Source organism: Harpia harpyja, chromosome Z (assembly GCF_026419915.1).
Source record: "Harpia harpyja isolate bHarHar1 chromosome Z, bHarHar1 primary haplotype, whole genome shotgun sequence".
In the NCBI taxonomy this organism is placed as follows: Eukaryota; Metazoa; Chordata; class Aves; order Accipitriformes; family Accipitridae; genus Harpia; species Harpia harpyja.
Genome location: NC_068969.1, coordinates 24,564,480 through 24,583,584, shown reverse-complemented (window position 1 = coordinate 24,583,584; position 19,105 = coordinate 24,564,480). Strand labels below are relative to the sequence as shown.

The 19,105-nt window shown below is 48.4% G+C and overlaps 1 protein-coding gene across 5 annotated transcripts in view; it reads left to right on the top strand.

Annotated features, from left to right (window-relative positions):
* The window catches only part of SRGAP3 (SLIT-ROBO Rho GTPase activating protein 3), a 175,811-nt gene that overhangs the window by 147,946 nt on the left and 8,760 nt on the right, over positions 1-19,105 (top strand). For 3 of the 5 annotated variants that reach the window (XM_052776314.1, XM_052776313.1, XM_052776316.1), the window contains 8 exons: positions 2,284-2,311; positions 5,990-6,092; positions 8,835-8,895; positions 9,308-9,385; positions 10,476-10,610; positions 14,183-14,288; positions 14,564-14,791; positions 16,299-16,378. In XM_052776314.1, the coding sequence (XP_052632274.1) occupies positions 2,284-2,311; positions 5,990-6,092; positions 8,835-8,895; positions 9,308-9,385; positions 10,476-10,610; positions 14,183-14,288; positions 14,564-14,791; positions 16,299-16,378 (819 nt within the window). Of the gene's footprint in view, positions 1-2,283; positions 2,312-5,989; positions 6,093-8,139; positions 8,171-8,834; positions 8,896-9,307; positions 9,386-10,475; positions 10,611-14,182; positions 14,289-14,563; positions 14,792-16,298; positions 16,379-19,105 lie in introns of those variants that run through there. The other 2 variants (XM_052776315.1, XR_008233399.1) reach the window with 2 other exon arrangements.

The window sequence follows — 19,105 nt, the reverse complement described above, 5'->3', positions numbered from 1 at the left end:
CTGTGTTACTTCTCCAGCAGCAAAGAGATTCCCACCCACTCCAACCCTCTGCCTTTTTCCTTTCTGCCCCCTTCGTCCCCTCTTAGTGCAGCCCTGAACACATGTATTTTCTTGTCCTTGATGCTGTGCTTCTATGTTACAGATTTGCCAGCAGCCTTGCTGATTTAATAGGCTCCTTGCCCCCTGGCCGTAGGTTTTTGACTTGCTCTAAACCAGAACTGCAAAGTCATCCTTGTTCTTAAACTAACTTTTCCATAGCAGGCTTTTATTACCCCAGATAATTTCACAAGTTTGGTTTAGAGCACATACACACAAACAGGCTTCATACAACAGAGGGGGCAGTAACTTCCGAGGGAGGCAGGAGTGAGTGCCTCCAGGTGGGATCTGCCACTGCTGGAGTAGTGATGTGCAACCATGTCTCTGGGAGAAGATTTTAGCTCTTTTGAAGGGTTTTAAAAAATTGCATTATTTCCAGTGTAAAGATGATGGAGATGAGTTATTGTCCTGATTCACCAATGGGAGAGAATATATTTAGCTTAAAATACACAAATGGTCCATGGTACTGTTTTAACAATATAAAAATTAGACTCCTCAGAGTTAAAAAAAAATAAAAAAATAGCTTTTTGTTGGCTATTTTGCCAAACGTATTTTCTCTGCCAAATTTATTTAGCCTTAAAATCCACCTTCTAGTTAGGTCCTGTGGTACGTTCCACTCAGTGAACAATGAGCCAAGTCAAGGCACAAAATGCAAGCACAAGGAAGGCTGCAAGGGTAGATAGATACATCGGGGTCCATTAAAATATTTCTTTTCCCAGGAGTTTCAGTACTCTCTGTAGCTGCCTTAACCCCTTATCACCCTGCATAGCAGGTTGGTGACAGCCCTTCTGCATCCCCACCGAGGTCGTCCTGTTCCGCAGCAGCGTGGCAGGGGTTGTGTGAGGCTTGGTGGGTTACAGGCAGGGCTCCCCGCTGCTGGGTCTGAGTTCAGGCTTTGATGTAGGCAAGGGGGATGGAGCGTGTGCTTCGCAGAAATTGGACCCATCTGAGCTCTTCCCAGAGATCACAGATCTTGATATGGAAAAGAGCTCTGTTTATTGGATACAGTGCTAAGACTCCTATGGATTGGTGCAAAAAGTGATGAATCTGTTGAAGATTGATCACCATCCTGGTCTCTCACACAAGAGCCATACCAATGCCATACTTAAGAGGAAGACTGCAGGGTCAGGCATTTTAATTCTCTGGAGTTGTGCAAAAGCAGCCATGGAAGATTTTCACATGAAAACTTTCTGAATTTCTCCCAGGCTGTGGGATCATCCTGCTATGTAGGCGTTCAGCAAATATTTAGCCCAGAAATGCCAAATGCTATGTTTCAGCATGAGCTGATTCTCATTAGGAAGAAGTCTGGATTTGCAAAACAGTCGTGTGGAATTCTTTGCTTTTTCAGTGAGGAATTGGCTACAAGCTTGCTTTCTGCAGGTGCCAAGGGAGAGCAGGAAGGAGGCATGTGCAGCCAAATGCTTCCTTTTATGTGTCTTAGAAAAAGGAAGAATAAATCAGCTTTCCTGGCCTTGGGAGAAAGGCACAAACAGCATGTGAAATTAGTTTAGTTTTTTTCAGTGGATTGACAAATACTTTAAAAAATGAACAGATCTTATCAGTGGTGATATGCTGCCGTTTATATGAAATCCAAGCACTAAAAATACACGAAGGGAATGAGAATATTGACAGCCAGAATAGAGTCTGCCTGATGGTGATTAGATGGGCTGTTATCTCACAGGAAAAGCCAGGGAACTGAATACTCCGCTGCATTCAGGTGCTATTAGTGGTCCTCCATGAGGCAGCTGGATAATCTCAGCGGCCTCCCCAGGGGCTTCAGCCCTTATCAGGCTGCCCCTTCCCTGCTTGGGTTTGGCCAATCCCCAGCTAGTGTAAATGAGCACTTATTGCAGAGGACCTGCAGTGCATCTGGTTATTTACAAGATGGCCTTCATATTGCAAATGAACCTTTAATATCAGTGGGAATTGGAGACGCTTTCCATCTCTTGTGGCCGAGTCTTGGATTTCTAATATGTTTTTTAGTGGTGGGGGCTTGTATAGCAACCAGCTTGGCATCTCCCCAACCTGCGGGGCCCTCGGGCACATTCAGCTTCTTTTTGCCAGAAGCCATTAACTCGGGGCTTACAGAACCAGAAGTGAGTGTGTGAGTGCCTGTGTGAATGTGTCTTAACAGCCGTTTGGTGGTGACTAATGTGGAGAGATGATGGAAACTTGTGTTTCTTATAGGTGAAAGAGCTGAATGCGGAACAACCAGGTGAGCAGTTTCTTCCACTTCATCTGCTGCTGGGGAGGGCTCGCTCTGGCAGGAGGAGGGTGGCCGTGGGAAGGGTTGTTTGCTTTGCTACTGATACAGCTTGATGAGGTTGGGATTTAACCATGTTACAGCTGCCCTGTGCTGGCAGACTGGAGGGCAGGCAATCCCAGGCTCCCCACATCACTGCCCTGCTTCTCAGCTGCATTGCCTGAAGTGGATTAATTAGGCTGATGACAAACAGGCCCTTGTTTTTGCTGCAGTGTAATTTCTGGCTGACTGGCTCTGAAGTGCCTGGAAGTGCTGTGTCAGCACGGTGCAGTGCCTTGTAGCATAGCTGAGGTTGGGTTGTGTTCAGACAGTGCAACGCAAGGGTGTCCGCCCACTCCCCACCATCCCTGTTCATTTGTGGACTTTGATATGTCCCCAAAAGCCTCTCCCAGTTCCGGCTTCTTTGCCTAGGAGTGCAGAGCATGCCTTTATTCACAGACTTTCATCCCTCCACAGCAGGAGAATAGTGCTAGGGGTGAGTGTAACAGGGAGGAGGCTTTGATCTGTGTCCAGTCCATAAAGCGTCTCCACAGAGCTCGGGTGGCTTGCTATGAGTGTGCTGGTTTTCTGGCAGCAAGACCTGGGCCAGCAAAGCCTCCAAACATCTCCCCAGAACATGTACAACCTCTCCCTGTGTTATCTTTTTACAGCCCTGTTTCAGTGTTTAATAAAATTTGCAGCACCAGCAAAAAAAACCCCATTCCCCGTCAGAAATGCCGAAGCAGATGGCGAAGCCTGGGCTGCCTTTCCAGGCAGGAAAGAGGCTGCCTTGGCAGAGGGCAGTGGGGTGCTTTGCTCTCTTGCCTTCTGGCCGGAGGGGGACTGTGCTGCCGGCGCCAGGCTGAGACTGGCGTCAGGGCTGGGCACCCGCTGGGGCCGCAGGGCAGGGCAGCGAGATGCTGTCAGGACGAAGAGGAGCCTTTCCTGCCTCACACGGGCCAGAGAGCAGGGACTGCACGGTGTCTCGCTGCACTGACGCGCTCCAAGGAGCTGCTCTTGCCCATGCTCGAGGTCCCCTTCGGATAAGCCGTCGCGGCGGGGCTGCCCGCACTGCAATCGCTGCCTCTCCTCGCGGGTCCCAGGAGAGCTGTCCTACAGCACCCTGAGACCTGCCGTGCCCTGGGTGTGTTCGCAAGCACATGGCTGGTGGCGGCTACAGACGCAGCCCGTGAGGTGAGCTCCGGTCCTTTGGCTGTGTCAGGCAGGGCTGTCTGCCGAGCTGGTTGAGGAAAGCACACCCAAACAGCTAGGTAGAATCACAGGGAGAATTTGCTCTTGAGTTCTTTGTTTACCAGGAGTGGGTGCCCATGGGGTGATGGTGTCGCAGGCCAAAACAATCAAAGGAATGAACAGCCTCCTACATGAGGGATGATGGCACAACTCCCTGCTGCTTCTGTTTGCTTTTGTTCCAGCAGTTGCTTTTACTTCACAAAGGAAAACAAACAAGAGGCAATCTCCTTCTTGTGTGAGGCAGTGCTGTAAGTGTAGGCAGAACAACCTTCCCACCAGATAGAGCTGGAGGCCAGGCTGCCCCGGCCGCCTTGCACCAGGGCATCAGCCGGGGAGAGGAGATTACACGGCAGCAAACGGCACTGGGTCTCCAGTCTGCAGCACAGGGCTGCTCAGCTGAGAGTCAGGCGGGCACTTGAATGGACAGCAGTCGTTCCTGCTCCTCAGTTACCAGCTGAAGGAGCGGTTAGAAGTTACAGGAGCGTAGGGTCAAATTGCTTAATTAAAGGCATCTGATTAAGGAACCAGCGGATCACAACTGTCACCTTTGCATTGTAGCTCTGTGTAAATTGTACATGTCCATGTGACTCTGCTCTGTAAGAACTTCTGCATGAAGGCTCCTAGCACTCATTTTTGTTTGCAGTCATGATCTCTCCTCTACAGACTTCAATATAGCCTGGAGGTAGCGGACAGATCAGAAATCGATCGGTCAGACATTTTATGCTATTTTTCTCCCTTTTCTAGATCTAGGCACTTCGGTCTTAATGTCCTTCATTATCAGAAAAAGAAATCAAAATGCAAATAGCGTTAATGAAAGCAGCCCTCCGAAGTCCTGATCACTGCACTAAAATAAGTCACACGTTTCCATGGCCTCATTTCCAGAAGCAATAGGAGTCTTAGCCTTGTTGAAGTTAGCAAGGGTCTTCAAGGTCTGTTCCTCGTGACTGATGAGGACCCTCAGTCACTAGCTAGTAGGGGCAGGGTTGCACCACTTCCTAATGCGCATGCCTACCTTTTTCGTTCTTACAGAGATGCTGGTGGGATTGCTCGTGTGTGTTGCCTGGGCTCACCTTTCTGTTTGGTTGTTTGAATCTTGGGAATGCCTGCCAGAAAGATGAAAAAGACCATTCTCATCCCTGTGGATGTCTCCCAAACAGAAGTTAGCTACAGCGAGGTGGAGGTGTTCCCACTTTCCTCTTCCTGGCCATCTATGAGCAGAATGAGGTCCATTTAGGAATAAACAGGAATACCCCAGTGTTTCCCAGGGGTAGCTGTGGTTTATTTTGGATATATCAAGGAATCAGTTGAACTCTTCAGCTGCTCTTGGTGCTTTTTCCAGCTGACAGTGCTGAGCTGGTGGAGGTAGGAGGCAGGTGTTAAAAATCCTGCTGAGCACCAACACCTTTGTTTTACTTATAAAATGTCATCCCTGGTACTAGCACTAACACTGAGCAGCAGTTTTGATATTTGGCATCTCAGAGAGGGAGAATTGTATCTGCAGATCGTGGGTACCAAAGACAGTTGTGACCAGCTGTGTTTAGCAGCTTTATTACTCTCTGGCTTGAACGAAGCGAGTTCTGCATGAAGAGAATTCCTGATCATCCATCGTTCATTCAAGCTGTGGTTGTTGGTATAGTTACTGCTCTGTCACTAATTTCTGGAGATGACTGTTTTTTTACAGTAGGAACCCAGGGACTCTTCAGGAGGGCTGTAGCAACAGCTAGTTAGATTGCTGTATGTGGCTGCAGCTGAGGTTAGACTCTGTCTGATAGGGAAATACTGGAAGATTAGGGGGATAGAAAGTAATGGGTAGGTTGGCTTATTGCTGCTAAATGTTTCTATTATCAAGATTAATTTCAATTTATTACCTGAAGGCTGCAGTCTCAACCTTGACTTGAAATTATGTGTACAGCGTATAGCGAACAGTTCTGATTTTGCTCTGGGCTCCCTACACGTTAGCTCTGCTGCCCATTCAGATGCCTGCTAGCTGCACCTGGGCTCAGCCTGGTCTTTGGGACCTGCAGAAGTGAGGCCATCGCAGCACTGGCTCCAAAATGAGTTAGCCGAGTTAGTGCTAGGGTAGCCCGCCCCAGGCTGCTGGAAGGGGCTTTGGAGAGGGCATGTCCCCAGGAGCTGCGGGCACTGTGCACGATGCGGAGGTGTGGAGCTGAGCTCTTTTGCAGGTCCCCCGGCTCCCAGTGGAGCGGTGTCTGCGGGGGGACGCAGCGGGGGGAATGCTGAAGAGTGAGCGGCTGCAGAGTGCATGGAGCCGCATGTCGAGTCCTCACAGAGGGATTTTTCTGTTTATTTCTTACTCTCGGTCATAACCTTTGAGATCGCACCCTGTCATTGCATTTATGTTGGTGTTTTCTTGATTTATTTTGTTCCATTTTCTCCCAGGCCCCCATGTCTTCCCCCTAAGCCACAGAAAATGAGGAGACCTAGGCCTCTCTCAGTCTATAATCATAAACTCTTTAACGGCAATATGGAAACGTTCATTAAGGTACTCGCTGGCTGACAGTAAGAGTTTATGAACGCTGTGAATGTAATGGTGGCTTTCCCGTCCTAACTGCTGGCTGCTTTCCTTCCTCGGCGGGGTCTCTCAGGTCCGCCCTGCACCCAGTTGACGTGGCCAGCACACGCTTTGCCTCCGTGACGATTTCTCTCCGTAGCTGCCCTCACCCTTGCGCATTCCTTGCGTCACCCGTCCCGTTGCCGCCTGCGTGCCCCGGGGCGAGGGTGGCAGTGACGACCCTCGTGGCTGGTGGCTGCTGGCCGTGCTGGCCAGCTGTGCGGCGCGAGGTGCTCTTGGCCGAGTGTCCCTGTTGTCCGGCGCTGCTTCCACCCGTCCTGGGGAGGAAGATCAGACAGCAAGGGCAACCCAGCCCAGCACTCTCAAAGGATCAGCAGATCCCCCCGCCTTCCCTTTTTCAGCACATTTTTGGTGGCCATCTTCCCCCGTGGCTGAGGAAGAAGATAAAATGACTCATAAGCTCCCAGAAAGTGTTTCCCAGTTGTAAGGACTGGCAGCCTTGAATTGAAATACCGTGCGTATGGGTGGCTGCGTGGGAGAGTAAACGAGCTATCCTCATCCTTAAACAAAATATATTAATAATAACCAGCCCAGCTGGCTCATCTCAGTGCCAGCTGCTGGTAGGTGGCTGAGGCCCTCTCGTACAGCTTGGTACCTCCTGGGAATCGGAAGGCCGCTTCCCGCAGCCCGAAGAGGAGGGTGAACCCGTGGGGAGGACAGGCGAGAGCCCTGTCAGTGCGGAGCCCTAAGCCTCTCCCGTGGGAGGCCATTGCCTCTGAATGCACCAGGAGAGGAGACGCTGCAGCTTGCACGCTGACTGTGACCCACGCCGGTGCCCGTCCGCGCTCGGCCGGGGCCCCGGGCTCAGCTTCCAGCGCTGGAGCAAAGCGATTCCTAAATGGCTGCTGAGCGGCCTCCTCCAGACCGTCACTGATAACATGCAACGTGCGGCCTTTGTAAATGTGGGCCAAAGTATTTTCTTCACTTAAGCTGGGGTGAACTCAGATGAACTCAATTAATACCAGTGCAGTCCCAGTGGAAGGGGGCATTTGGCCCTGCTCATCCCGGGAAATTACCCAGAAGGAGAGATCTGATGAGAAAAATGAAGAGATGTGGATGTGGGATTTGTCCCAAAGGATACCTCTAGCTATCCAGCTGCTTATCCTCCAAAATCCAGCATGTTGCTATTGCCTGGCTGCTGGAAGGATTTCCCAAGGAAGCGATGCTGTTCCAGTTGCTCAGAGAGTTTAATCCTGCGGTGAAGAAAGCTTTAGTGAAAATACTGTAGGAAGCAGTAACGATAAACTGTTGGATTAGGTAAACTAATAGGCATTGTCCGGCTCTGATTTATTATTCTCTTAGGCTCTTTTAGTGCAACCATAAGCCTAAGAGCAGTTTATAAACAGTTCACTGTCACAAGTAATATACAGGCCTGACTGACAAAGCCGGTAATCTCTTTAATACTTGTAATTATTCCTTACTTAAACTGATTTTTAAAAAAGTAATGCTCATTAAAGCCCAGCCTGTTCAGCACTGCGGAGGAGGAATTATCTGCCGTGGAAATCTCTCTGAGCGGATGGGTGTCCCGTGCCAGCGGAGAGTCCTCATGGGATGGTGCCGTGCTGCCGGCATTGTCCTCGAGGCTGGGGACCACGCGCTGCCGAGGGGAACGTGCGGCCGGCTGCCTGGTGCCCCCGCGCCGTTGCGGCTCTCCCCGGAGCTTCGCCTGCGCCCGGGCAGGGGCTGTCCCTGTCCTCCGGCTCCTGCAAGTGCCGCAGGTTCAGGGAGGGAAGAAATCCGAGAGGCTCTTTCTGCCGGTCGCTGAGGCTCGGGTGCAGCGTGCCAAACGGGGTTTGGGAGGGAGGGTGGACAGCCTGAAGGCCTGGGTTGGACCTTGCTAAGCTGCCATTGCATTTGAGCGTTCATGGCCTCCGAAAGAGATGCTTACCTCTAACTGAACTTATCCTTGCTTAATCTTTTCTTTTTTTCCCGCTCTGCTGCTTTTTTGTGTTCTCAGAGGAAGGAGGAATGCGCGAACCAGAAATCAGGTATTTACTGGAGGCCTGTCTATGAGGCGGAGTAAGTTAACCAGAGAGATGCAACTGTACTCTACTGGAAAAAAACAACCAGTTTTCCCCTAAGGAAAATAAATGTCTACTTAGGCAGTCAGCTCACATTGCCCCTTGAGCTCCTTCCACGAGGGGTCTGGAGAGAAGCAGCTTTGAAACAAAAGCCAAAACTCATTGCAGGTTCAGATACAGGTAGTTCATTTCATATGCTGTGGTGTTTTGTTTTTTTTTTTTCTTAGCATCTGCTGACAATGGCTCTTTCTTTAGGTGGAAATATTGTAAGCTCTGTTACTGGAAGCTTATTTCATCAGACAGGTATAGCACAAGTTTTATTTCAGCTCAGCATTACACCTTTGAAATGGAATAGCTGTGATCCTGTTGCATCAGTCCCCTGTCTCAACCAGATAGTGAGCAGCAGTCTTTCACACACTTTAGTGAAAGCTTTTTTGTGCATAATTGACTGCACGTAGCATACTCAGCACTTTTTGATGGCTTGTTGTGTGTAACACCTCCTTTTCTTGCCTGTTCTCTTACTAAACTCAATGGCACTGATTTTCCAACCTCTGTTTTTGCAATCTTTAATGCATTTCCTGTGCCTTGTTATCAATAAACCAGTAATTTTTTACTTTTTCCTTTCATGAAGGATTCAGGACAGGCTATTCCACTTGTAGTAGAAAGCTGCATTCGTTACATCAATTTGTACGGTAAGTTGATTCAGTAATATCAACAGAAACTTTCTGCAAAGGAAATTAAGTAGTTGTAATTAGCAGTGAAATATAGTAGAGATGCCTGCGGCCCTTCCTACTTGGGCTCAGGTTATAATTACAATGGCATTGGCCGTGATGTAGCATTGAGTGACTGGCAAATACTTAGGTCTTGTTAGCACTTACTCAGGTTAAATTGTTCGCTCAGGCCCCAGGCCAACGGGAGCCCTTTCAACACTTTGATCTGGGGGGCCTTGATTGGAGAATATGAGCAGAAATGAATCGTAGCAGGCTGTCCCCTTCTTGCTCTGAGCCTTTCTGGGTGCACAGACTCCTAGTTTCTGCTGTTCTTTACCAGAAAGTACCGCGTAACTGTTACAGAAATCTTTTCTAAAACTTTGTTCTTTTCCAGGCCTTCAGCAGCAGGGCATTTTCAGAGTCCCTGGCTCCCAGGTGGAAGTCAACGACATCAAGAATTCGTTTGAGAGAGGTGTGTTGCCAGGGTGTGCAGCTACAGCTGGGACACTGTGTCTGAGCAGAGATCGTTGGTGGGAGTTTCAGTGTGTGCTGGAGGCGTTAGACATTGTGTAAAGCCTGTGCTAAAGGCCTTTGCTACGAGACACGAGGAGGTTTTATCTATCCCCTTCTAGGTATCTTAGTATTGTATCTCCAGCAATAGCAAAGAGTCACTTAGGGAAAGAGTATGAGAAGGAGGGGTAGGTGCAGAGGTATTTTCCACAGTCATTAATTAAGAGCATGAAAGCCTCAGATGAGAGCCATAAAATTGTTTGGGACCCATTTTCCTCCTTCCTGCAGCGGTTTGTCAAGGGAGGAGCAGCATTCCCATGTGTACCTGGTGGCAGTGTCGGTTGTGGAGTTGCCAGTGATTCTGTTGAGAAAATCACATCGAAGGTGCAAGGCTGGTGAGACAGGGCAGAGCAATCCTGCTGTCACTGAATGAAGGTGAAGCTGTGAAAGGGGCAGTCTAGATGGGGGTAATGGCCTCCACGGCATTAATCTTTGAGCAGCATCGGAAGGATCAAGGTGAACGTGGCCAGGCCAATGAATAAGGCAGCAGTGGGATTGTCAAAGGCTGGAAGATTTGCACATCCAATTTAAGAGGAATCAGTATCCAAATCCCTTAGGTTTTGAAAGCTCTTTATAGATTTAAGTCAGCACAATGCTGTCCAGAACCATTCAGTCTATTCCAGAGGCATAATTGCATCCTCCAGCCAAGCCTGTCTTCTCAGGCTTTCACCCACCATTGTTCAGATCTGCTCAGCTCTCTGAGCTGTTGCTGTAAATGCAAAAATGCACTGGGCTGGAAACGGTGAAGGAGAACCGAACAGTAACATCTTCAGGAAAGGTTTAAAATCTCCACAATAAACTGTTTTTTTGTGGGTAGGGCTATAGCATGTCTGAGCATGATGCTGTGTAGCAGGTGCCTTATTAAACTCTCCTCTTGCTGGCAAAATGCATAGCACAGAAATTTTAGTTTTCTGCTGAGTTAGTAAAAAACCACTTGCTGTGTTAGTCCAACTTGACAGTAATGCTGGAAATAAAAACTCTTCCCTGGGCAGGTGAAGATCCCCTTGCCGATGATCAAAATGAACGTGACATTAATTCAGTGGCTGGAGTCTTGAAGCTGTATTTCCGAGGACTGGAAAACCCCCTCTTTCCTAAGGAAAGGTTTCAAGATTTGATATCTACTATAAGTAAGTACATGTGGCAGCTCTTCTCAGCGAATAGGGTGGGACAAGAAACAATAAACGGGGAGCAAGTACACCTGAGTTTTGCTAATAGCAACTTATGCTGTAAGAAAGGTTATAGGTCTGCAATGGAAGCTGTTAAGAAAAGACATTAAGGGTGTGAATTGGCAGTGCTGGAGGTGAGGGAGAGGTAAAACATCTTGCTATGGCTCTTTTAAAATCTTCCTAGCATCATGAGGATCACCAGAGAGTCATCTCCAAGCTTAGGCCAGTGGGCTGCACATGCAGCAAGCCTGTATACACATTTGTGGGTTGCATGAGGGGTCATTAATTGCTTGAACAGGTTCGGCTGCTGTCCTGCCTGCACAGATCTCTGTAGGTAATGGTGGTTCCTGTGGCTGCCCATCAAGTGTCACGCAGCCATGGCTCCTGGGACCCAAAGGGGTTTTGCTGCTTTAGCTCGGTGTCTTCTACTAAACATAGTGAAGGTCAATAACTCGTGGTTACTCACAAAGCTTCTCTGACTCTTGGCTCTGCAGACTTGGTTTCAACCTCACTCGATCAGCTGTTCTCCAAGTGTTTGCTATGTGCATTTCCCATCCCAAAGAAAACCAAAAAGTGCTTTGGGATGTGAGCAGAGGTAGAAGCTGAGCGTTTTTAATCATGAAGGGTGTGGGATTGATGTCAGGGAGAGCCTAGATGCTTCTTGTTCTGTCCTGAATTCCCCTCCCAGCTCCACTTGTTCCTCTGCAACTGAAGAAACAGATATCCCAGCTGGGGTTTATTTCTCTCAGTACCTTGTAGTGATGACATTTATTTATTGGCAAGTCATGGAAATTACTCCCCTGGGGGAAAGGAAGAAGACAGAATGAATTTGATGTTTCAGAGATGATGGAGGAGCGTGTTGTGCGCATTGGCTACAGGATGACTATTTTACAGGAGAAGCGTCGGGGTTGTTTGGGGGTTCGAGTGTCTTGGTACGTGGGTAGCTTCAGGCAGATTGACTGCTGAACATGTGCTGAAGTCCTTTGTTTGGCTTTCACTGCTCATGGCTCCTTCCCCCCTTCTTAATGTGCATAACTGCTAGAGATTTAGTGATGTCAAGACAGACAGATGATACCTAGAGGGGAATGACGCAGGGATGGGCTTGTTCCAGAAGGAGAAGAATGTGCTCTTATTTTTCAAGAACAGTTGTTTTCTATAGTAGCTTTAGGAAATTTGCTGTTGCCTTTCAGTTTTGATGTGTAAAACAGTGCAGCACACCTGTAACACAGCAAACAAAGGAAGCTGTTTCTGTACCAGTTTTGTGCCCTGGACAGGGATTTTTAGCCTGGCTTGCAGTGCTCACTCTGGCTGCCCTCCCCGAGGGGCTTGCAGCAGGCAGAGCAGGGACCCTGAGCGGGCACAGCCCCCAGAGAAGGGGACGGGTCCACTTCAGTGCCAGGAAATATGCCTGGTGCTTGGTGATGTGTCTGTATGCTTGCAGATAGACTTGTGCTTTGGAACCATCCCTAATTAATGCCAATTTGCGCAATTTATTAAGCTTTTGGGAGCTTTTCATTGCAAACATCATCTGTTAATTTTCTGGATGGTGTTTTCTTCTTTCTTTCTCTGTTTTTTTATTTTAGCAAGAATCTTCCTTTTCCTCATCTTTCCTTTCTTTTCCTGCTGCTGTTGCTACCTTTTGATTAAGGATAGATTTTAAATGAAGTGCCTCGTTCCCATTAAAAATCTGACCTTAAGTGCATCTGATTTTCTGCCACATAAATATAGGCTGTGTAATAGGTGTCCTAACCTAAACAGATTGAAGAAACCTTCTTTCTTTGAGAGCCACTGCTCAGTAAAATGCCACCCTTGCTGTAGGATGTTCTGTCTCATTTTGTAATTACGGTGGAAAGGTTAAACGCAGCCGAGCGGTTTGTCTGGGCTCTCCACCACAGTGCATCACAAAGCCACCTTGATTTCCCTTGGCACCTGGTAAAGTATTCTGAACGAGGTTTTTGCAGCAGGTGCTGCTGCGCATGTCGCAGGGCCTCTGAGTGCCCCTGGAAGCTGCAGAGCCACATCATTCCCTGCCGATGTCATGGGGAAGCCAGCCTTGCTGGTGGCAGATGAAAGGCTGGCGTTTCCTTTTGCTTGTGAGGGACTGACAGTTTACATGGAAGCGTTTCTCAAATGCACATGAGAAATAGGAGGATAGAAAAGGCACTTTGTTTGCAAAGGTTCATTCAGGGTTGTGCCTGTATTGTAGAGTGATTGATGATTACTCCATTAATTCTTCTGAGTTACAGCCAGTTGAAACATTTTGCTAACTGAAAAAAGGCAAGTGCTTCAAGACAATTTCTTCCTCTGGGTTTTGGAACAGATATCTATTGTTGTAGGGCTTTATCCAGTTTTTATTTATTTGATTTTTTTTTTTACAAACGTCCTCTTAAGTGAAACCAAACTGAAGAAGTAGAGAACCCAGTAAGCAATAACAGGGGATCAATACATTCCTTAAAAGGAAAAATTTCCAAAATTAAATATTATAAAGATTTCCATCTTTGTACTGAAGCCAAATTTTGATCAGAATTTTGAACAAATGGCAGGCCTGCTACATCTTTTTAGTGAATTTTATTACAATTAGCAAATGTCAAAGTTTGAGCCAGCATAGTAAAGTAAGCACCTCTTCCATGCATCTGAGGCCGACTGCTCTCAGGAAAGCTTTGGTACTCTTTGTCTGCTTTCTGTAAAATAAAAGCCACAGGATTAACTATCTACGTAACATATTGAGCAGATACTAGCTTAAAAACCCCGTAGCCTTGGGGGCTGGCATGTGCTGCCAGCTGCTGCAGGACGGCGCTGAGCCCCCCGGGCAGGTCGGTGGTGGAGCGGGGCTCTCGCAGCTCCGCAGGCAGAGGAGGAGGCTGCTGCACGGGGGCTTCAGCACCCTCCTGGTGCGGGGCTGCAGGAGGGCGGGGGGGCAGGACAGGGGTCCCCGGGCGAGTGAGCTGGCACTGAAAGCAAGATAGCTCTATGTCACCTGATTCCTACAGAAGGAAGCTGGTTTCTGATAGCAGCTGTGGGCTTTGTGCACTGCTATAGAGAGAATTGAATCTTAAAGTGCTGACTCGGAATCAATTCAGATTAAATTCCCACTGAGACCAGTGGGAGACTGGAGCAGAAGGGCTCAGAAGGACCTGATGGTTAATCCGTAAGAGTAATGTGAATAAAAACCTCATTTTGAAATCTGCACTGGAGAACCAAGCAGTGCTCCATTTTCCAGTGCCATATTGACTAAAGCTGTTGAAAAATAGTTGTCGAGGAATGAACTAAATAATGCATGAACAGTTACTTTAAAAATAAAACCATGGATGTTTATACTGAATCTGAACATAGATATGAATTCACCTGTGGAAGAGCACTATGCCCAGATTCTTTTCTTGGACCTTAGTGCCAAACCTTAGTGGGTCAAATCTGGAAACGGGCTATTGTTTTCCTTGCATAGTGGGCTACTAGATCCGGAACGAGTCCCTCTGGTGCCGTGTTGTCTCGTCCTGAGAAGGTTTAAAGATGTGCTTTCTGTCCATGTGTTCCAGAAATCGAGAACCCCACTGAGAGAGTGCACCAGATCCAGCAAATCATTGTCACTCTGCCCCGGGCTGTCATCGTTGTCATGAGATATCTTTTTGCTTTCCTTAATCAGTGAGTCTTTTTTTTCCTCTTTCACTTAGTTTCTCCTTGTCCTCCTTTTTTTCAGGGCTTCCCTGTCTTTGTTGCATGAGTCCTTTTTGGTATTGCCATGGAGAGTTGTATTTTGCTCCTTCCTCAGCCTTGCCTAGCCATGGCTGTGTGTTCAGGGAAGGTGTACAGTTCAGTGACGATTGATTTTTTTGGGTGATGGGGGTTTGTTGGTGGGAGACTTCTCTAAGTGAGAGGGGAAAGTCAGCACCGCACCTCCCTAACGCTTGTGCTTGCAGCTTGTCGCAGTACAGCGATGAGAACATGATGGATCCCTACAACTTGGCCATCTGCTTTGGGCCCACTCTGATGCACATTCCAGATGGGCAGGATCCGGTGTCCTGCCAAGCCCATGTCAATGAGGTCATCAAAACCATCATCATTAATCACGAGGGCATCTTCCCCAGCCACAGAGAGCTGGAAGGACCTGTCTACGAGAAGTGCATGACTGGAGGGGAGGAGTACTGGTAAGGAGCGGGGGCAGGACTTCATTGTTTGCAGAACTTAAAGCCAGATCCCCTTGTTAGGGTTATCTTCTGGCACTGTACGTTAAGTGAACCTGTGACAAAATGCAGGGTTTTGGCTTGATTCCCAGTAGACAGAGAATTGACCCCAGCTCACCCAAGTGTAGGAGAAGGGCTCTTGGGAGCAGATCCCTGGGAGGATGAGGTGTGAGGAGAGCTTTGGGGAAGTTCAGGCTTAATATTCAGGGCAGCTGAGCCTAGGCTGAGCACAGTGCTAGTGAATTTGCCCCTTTGCAGAAGGGGCATGCCCTTTTGCATTTATTCCTGTTAAACATTATGAATTAGGTGTGCAGTTGATAAGTATTTGATATGCTTGTGCTGTTTTACACTGGTTAAGAATCTTACTCCATACCAGGCTGTCTGTGTGGTTCTTAGTTATAAATACCTTCATAAAACTAAGAGGATTTTGCACATCTAACCAATTAGTCTCTACTTATATATGTCAGCTTTGCTTTTCATTTTAGCCTTGCTGGTGAAAACAGGCAATTTCACTGAGTTTTTCTTTTCATTTTTCTCATGCTGACTCAGCATTATAAACCTCAGTAAAAACTTCAGGAGAAAATTGTTTCCAATAGGAATATTAATATTTATAAAAAAAAATATTTTAGCTGCAGATTCACAGAAGTGTGTTGAGAGCAAAACAGAATTTTAGGTCAATTCTAACCAAATTCCTCCTAGGCTGGAATTTTTGAGTAGTGTCTCATAGTTCCATGATAATTTGCTAGTTGGATGAAATCTCTGAGCCCGAAGTTAACCTGAACCTACCAGTTCCTTTTGTTTTGTCAGTGTTAGAGGACAGATGAGTTTGCATTAGCTGTGGATGGGATCAGCCGTGTGCAGTTGCATTGCATTGCATCTCTCTGGTGCACAATTTGCCCTACTTGGTATACGCAGGATAGGAAAACTCCATAAACAAACTCCCACGTTAGAAGTGTAGGTGATATTGCACGTTTGTCTGGAGGATGCTGGAATTCTAAACTGACGTTCAGATCTGAGTTTTAACAAACCGGTATTTATAACAGACTTGAACTGGTTTGTGTGCAAGCTCTATACATTTCTGAGGCTTGATCTTCCCTGACTCTGATCACTTGCCACCATTCTTACTGATGCAAGGACAGGATAAAATGCTAAAACTCATTGTGAATGAGTGAGTGGAGCATTTTAACTTGGTATCACTTTATATTTGTTTTGCCAAATACGAGTAAGATGCACAAGCAACAGAACATGACGTTCTGGGCCTGAAGATCAAGGTGCGAGTGTCTGCTGTTCTTGAAGCAAGTTCAGAGATCTGCTGGGATTTAAAATGACCATCTCAGTCCTATGAAAACTAAAACCATAACTCTTTCCAGTGTCACTGGGGCCAGAATTTCCCTGAACAACTTACTTTTGCTAAGTACCTTAGGAACAGAATCTCGTTCTTTCTTTGAAAGCATGGTGTATTTTATTTCAGTGACAGCCCACACAGTGAGCCAGGCACCATTGATGAAGTTGACCATGACAACGGCACGGAGCCACACACCAGTGATGATGGTGAGCACAGATGTGAGCAGCAGAAAATCGGGTCTGTGTTAGAAGAGCTGTGCATGCAGGAAAGCAGTGTGCACTTCGCTCCTCATCAGATTAGGGCCTCAACTAATAACTGGCACTTTAGTGGGGGTTGATGTTTTTGTGTGCTTAGTAATGAATTTGCATGTTAATAAATGTTGTGTATAGGTTGTGCAGGGACCTTTGCAGTGGTCTGACTCCACGGCAGGATACACGGGTTGGTTTTTTGGAGCTGTTCTATGAGATTCCATTAATCCCATATATGACTTTTTTTTCCTTCTCCTTATCATCTGTGCTTACATGCCATGCGATGGTGAGGACGCGCTGCGTGAAATGGCTCATGAGAACAGGAGGGGAGATGGGGGGCTGACGTGGGGGGCAGTCAGCTCTGTTTGCTGCGGGCCCTTGGATGCACTGCGGGGAAAACAGTGAACATCAGTGGCCCTGTTGGGGGCACTCTGAAATGAGGGGGTCTTTCAGCTGCTTTTATGAGGCTGTGGATAATCCCCTGTCAAGCAGCCGTCTCCTTGGCAGAAACGCAGTGCCCCTGTATTCGAGCAAGCCACAGTCAGTTCTGTTTCCTTTGGTGACAAAGCAGCCTCCTGCTCATTTTTCCTCGTGTCAGGCCCGTGGAGCTGGCCAGCTTCGGAGGGCGAAGCAGGGTGTGTTGTGAGCCAGGACCGCGTGGATGGGTGCAGCCGGGTGTGAATCCCTTGCAGCTGGGTGCATCACCGAAGTTGCGTAATGCTCTGGAGGAGGCTCAGGTCCAGCTTTCTGTAAGCTCCTGTCTGCCTGCACGTCTGCGTAAACCAGCTCAGAGTTTCACGTATGGGCTCTCAGTAAAAGCTTTGAAGCTCGTGGCGATCACAAAGGCGAGCATGGAAAGGGGGGTGCTAGCAGAGCTGGTCAAGAAGCGTGTTTGCTCCAGGACGCGGTACCGAAGCAGGAGGAAGCGCTGGGCTTCCTGCACCCAGAGGCACCGGCAGCTCGGCCGCGGGGCGAGTCCGGGAGACCCAGCTGGCACGGCTGAGGGACAGTGAATGTGCAACCCCACGACGTCATTTAATGGCAGGACTTTGCTGTGCGGAAGGGCACCGGGCAGCCGAATGCGTCTTCTGCTTTCCTGATGGCCACTGTTTCCTTGGACATGTTCTGCTCCGACAAAACGCTGACACCTTCCGAGGCTGGCAGCTGGCGGGAGGGCTTGCCCGGCTGGCCGGCACTGCGGGGAGGAGGGGAAGGGTGCAGCTGGGCTGGACAGCTCAGGACCTGCTTTCAGCTACAGACAGGAGCCGACAGGACTAGAAGATGAAGGAGAGCGAGCTGCCATTTAGCCAATTTTATGCTTGGGTGGTCACATTAATAGCTCTGATTGGAGTTCCTGGGTGATTAACTGTGGTACAAGCGTAGAGAAGAGGAGCAGCTTTATTTTGTGAATTCACATATTCCTTATTCCCCTCTCCCTTGCCCCGTGAACCCTCCCTGCTGGGGAGCTCAATATTTTATCAGGGCTGTGAAAGCCCTCCTGGTAGCCTCCCCCACTCCATTTCCTCCAGAGCATTCCTCACTGATCCTGCTGTAGTGCTCCCAAGCACCCTGCTGCTTGTGTTGATGCAGATGTGTATTTTAAGCTGGGGAAAATCAGTCTGCTGAAGTGACCTGTCCTGTCCCACATGAGGCGAGGAAGGGGGCAGGGGTCTGATTCAGTGTCTCCCGTATCTTCCTCCGGTATCTCCTCCTCTGTGTGGATTTTGTCACTGAGCAGAGCGAGGGGTCGCATCCTGATTGCTGCTGATGCTGAGCCTGTGGTTAGTGACGAGGCAGACGGAGCAGAGCAAGTTTTCATGTTCTAATAAGAATGTGGCAGATCTGGAGGAACTGGGCATATTTGCCCTCTTCAGCTTTGTTATCGCCTGTCTGCTAGTCTCCAGGTGGGGTTTAAAATGATCAGGTGTCTCAGACTATGAAGGTATGTTAACTGCTTGCTTGCTGGCTCCCATAGGGGCTGGAGGTAGTTGAGTGGTGGCAGCCTGCTTTTTCACCCCTGTCTCAGAGCGAGGTGAGGCAGAGTGCAGTCTGCTCTTGCCAGTGAGGAGAGAAGTGCCGTCGCTGCCTTGCAATCACTGCAGTGGTTTCTTTGGGATTCAGTGCTCCCAGCTGGAAACAGATTTGCAGAAGAGCTGGGCTCCTCCACGGGCTCCTTGGTGCCAACCAGGCTCCTGTTTGGGTGCACCAGCGTCTTCTGCTGTGATGCCCTCGGCCAGGGCCTCAAAGGCTCCTGGTGTGCTCACAACCTCCCAAAGTGAAGTCCTGCCTCAGCCCTCTTGTATTTCAGGCCCTGAGCTCCCAATTTGTGAATCCCTGGAGTTTGGTAGAGCTTAAATTAGAAAAAGTGGAGAAGCGGTGAGGTAGAGTGCTGGAAGGTCTGCAGGTGTGGGGGTGTGATGCAGAACAGCTGCCTGGCCAGAGCCAGTATCATCATTTCTATGGGAATCCCCAAAGGGGGATTCATTACTCATCAATAATTCAGGCCAAACTGTCTCCAGGATAAGGAAAGGAAGAGAAGGTAAGCAGGGCTTTGATCACAGTATCTGACACAGCTTAACAAGATCCCAGTCTGGAGGATAATGGGGTTCTGCAACCGAAGAAATCACTTTATAGGTAGAAAATGAGAGTGCGGGTGACGATGCCATATGCACACAGGGAAATTTC